Source organism: Myotis davidii, unplaced genomic scaffold (assembly GCF_000327345.1).
Source record: "Myotis davidii unplaced genomic scaffold, ASM32734v1 scaffold1203, whole genome shotgun sequence".
NCBI lineage: Eukaryota > Metazoa > Chordata > Mammalia > Chiroptera > Vespertilionidae > Myotis > Myotis davidii.
In genome coordinates this window covers 502535-505525 of record NW_006294353.1, presented here as the reverse complement: position 1 = coordinate 505525, position 2991 = coordinate 502535, and the positions used below count along the sequence as shown (strand labels likewise).

The 2991-nt window shown below is 55.0% G+C and overlaps 1 protein-coding gene across 1 annotated transcript in view; it reads left to right on the top strand.

Moving 5' to 3' along the window:
• NWD1 (NACHT and WD repeat domain containing 1) overlaps window positions 1-2991 on the top strand; it is a 115386-nt gene that overhangs the window by 23647 nt on the left and 88748 nt on the right. Inside the window, exon 5 of the mRNA XM_006768436.2 lies at window positions 1477-1774. Within this exon, the coding sequence (XP_006768499.1) occupies window positions 1477-1774 (298 nt within the window). The remainder of the gene's footprint in view (window positions 1-1476; window positions 1775-2991) is intronic.

The window sequence follows — 2991 nt, the reverse complement described above, 5'->3', positions numbered from 1 at the left end:
TGAAACCTGCTCTCCGACATCCCCCGAGGGGTCCCAGATTGCAAGAGGGTGATTCTCAGGTGATGCATCCCGGAATCGGGCTCCCTCCTCTCTGGTTCTGGGTGTGTCACCCGAGAACTGTGGCTGCCAAATCACCACAGCTCGGCAGCTCCTGCATTGAGCGCCTGCCCCCGGTGGTCAGAGTGTCTGCCCCCTGGTGGTCATTGTGTGTCACAGCTACCGGTTGGATGGTCAGACTGTCAGACAGTCACTTAGGCTTGTATATATATATACTAGTGGCCCGGTGCATGAAATCTATGCATGGGAGGGGGGTGTCCCTCAGCCTGGCCTGCACCCTCTCCAATCTGGGACCCCTCAGGGGATGTCCTGTGGGATCAGGCCTAAACCGACAGTCGGACATCCCTTTCGCAATCCGGGGCTGCTGTCTCTTAACCAACTGCCCCCCACTGCTGACCTGCTCATCCCCAACTGCCCTCAGCTCCGATCGCCCCTAACCACCTCTGCCTCGGCCCTGCCACCACGGCTTTGTCCAGAAGGACGTCCGGAAGGTCTTCTGGTCTAATTAGCATATTACCCTTTTATTAGTATAGATAGATTCTCAGGATTGCATTTAGGGTCCATCTAACTTAATTGCATCAGCAAAGACTCTGGTATTAGTGAGGGGTCTCCAGAGAAACAGAACCAATGGGATAGATAGATAGATAGATAGATAGATAAGAGGAGATTTGTTATAAGTTATAGGAATTGGCTCATATGATTATGGAGGCTGAGGAGTTCTACAATATGTCATCTGCAAGCAGGAGACCCGGGAAAGCTGGTGGTGTAATTCGGCCTGTGTTGAGGCCTGGGAATTGAGGGGCTGATGGTGTAAATCCCCATCTGAGTCTGAATACCTGAGAACCGATGTCCAACAACAGCAGACAGATATCTCAGCTCAAGCAGGGAGGAAGTTTGCCCATTCTCCTTTTTGTTCTGTGGGGCCCTTCGTGGATTGGATGAGGCCCACCAGCACTGGGGACCATCTACTCTACTCAGTCCACCACTTCCAATCTAGCTCTTCCAGAGACACCCTCACAGGCACACCCAGAAACCATGTTTGACCAGCTATCTGGGCATCCCTTCGCTCAGGCAAATTGACACATAAAATCAACATCACAACCTTGTTTGATTAAAGGTACATTCACAGGGTCCAGGGATTAAAACCAGATACCTTTGGGGGAGGGGGCTGCTATTCAACTGCCACAGAGGGCTTCCCAAGCAAAAGATGCTCGATCAGATTCCACATGTACCGCCCCTGCTCTCAGTACCTCCACACACAGGTGCTATCTCTGCCTGCACTTCTTAATGTCATTTTCACCATCGTGCTACAGCCAGACACATTTTCAGGAACTCTGCGTGCCTCACCAAGGGTCATAGAGTTAAGTGCCAGAGCGAGATTTGAACCTGTGCCTCTCTCTCTTACCCTCTCTCTGCCAGGCCCTTCTAGGTGACCAGTACGGCCCCTGTCCGGTCCCCACGCTGATCGAGGAGAAGGAGTGGGAGGCACTGAAGGCCCAGCTGACCACCAGGCCAGGTGACCTGGAGCTGGTGGCTCACCACTTCCGGAGGGACGAGAACACTGTGCCCCCCAGCTACGTGCTGCAGGCCCTGGGCACCAGGGACACCCGGGGGCCGGAGGAGGCCAGCCTGACCTCTGTGCTGCGCAGTGGAGCCCAGGAAGCCAGGAGGCTGGGCCTCATCACCCAGGAGCAGTGGCATCGCTACCAACGGTCAGGTGAGGTAGTGAGCCGCCCCGGGACCCATGGGCAATGCCCACGTGTTCAGAATACACATTGAGTGTTGGCCAAATGCCACGGTCCGCATTTCTGTAAATGCCGAACCAGCCTCGCTCCCCGGTTCTCAGAAAGGTCATTTTACAGACGACCCAGGAGAGGTCAGCTGTGTTCCAGTTAAGTCTTGGTCTCTTGGGATCCTCCTCTCCTCCTCCGGCTCCATCGCTTCTCCCAGGGAGGCTCCTGGCTTTAGGAGACATGTTCTAAGACAACCATCGTCCCTGTTTGCCTTGGACCAAGAGGCTCCGGGGATGCAGGACTGTTAGGGCCAAACCCAGGACAATCCTGGGAAAATGCCCAAGTTAGACGGTGCGAGAGCTCAGTGCTCTGGCCTTGCTGCGTCTGCCTCAGAGGGGAAACGGGTCCAGGGAGGAGGAGTCTCGTCTGGCCCAGGATGAGAGCAGGGATCAGACCCTGCGACTGCTGAGTCCATCACCCCGCTCCCGCCGGCCCCTCACCTCTCACCCCACCCTCTACCCACGTCATCCTCCACTCCAGATATCAGAAAGATTTTTCTACAAATGCAACATAAGCAGGTCCCTTCCCCACCACTTGCTGCCAGCAAGAAACAGGTTCTTATCGCTTGTGGGTTAGTCATACATCAGTTTGTGGGTTATTAGTATGTCAACTTATATCACCAAACGTTACATGTAGGAATTTATGTTACTCAAACTATTAAATATATGAATTTATATTACTAAAACTATGAAATATATGAATTCATTTATCTACATAGTCAATATATGAATTTATACTATAAGTATACTAGGGGCCCAGTGCACGAATTCGTGCATCTTGAAAGGAACTGTGGGCCGAGAGGCTGCTGTGGGCACAGGGGCAGGTCTTGGCCCATCCTCCATGCCCCCCCCCAGCCCCTCCCACTGTCGGCCAGCCCCCCCTCTCCTGCCGCTCCCGCTCCCACCCACTGTCAGCAGGTGCGAGTGCCCGGCACTGGCTCCAATCGCCCCTCAGGAGCAGGGGGAGGTGGAGAAGCCCTCAGAGGCGATTGGGGCCGGCAGCCACCGCTTGCACCCGCTGACAGCGCCGAGCGATTGGGGCGGGTGCCAGGCACCAGCAGCAGGTGAGAGTGGCAGTGGGTACGAGTGGGGCCGTTCCTGGCAGCAGGTGCTAGAGGTGGCTGCTGACCCCGGGGGCCCTT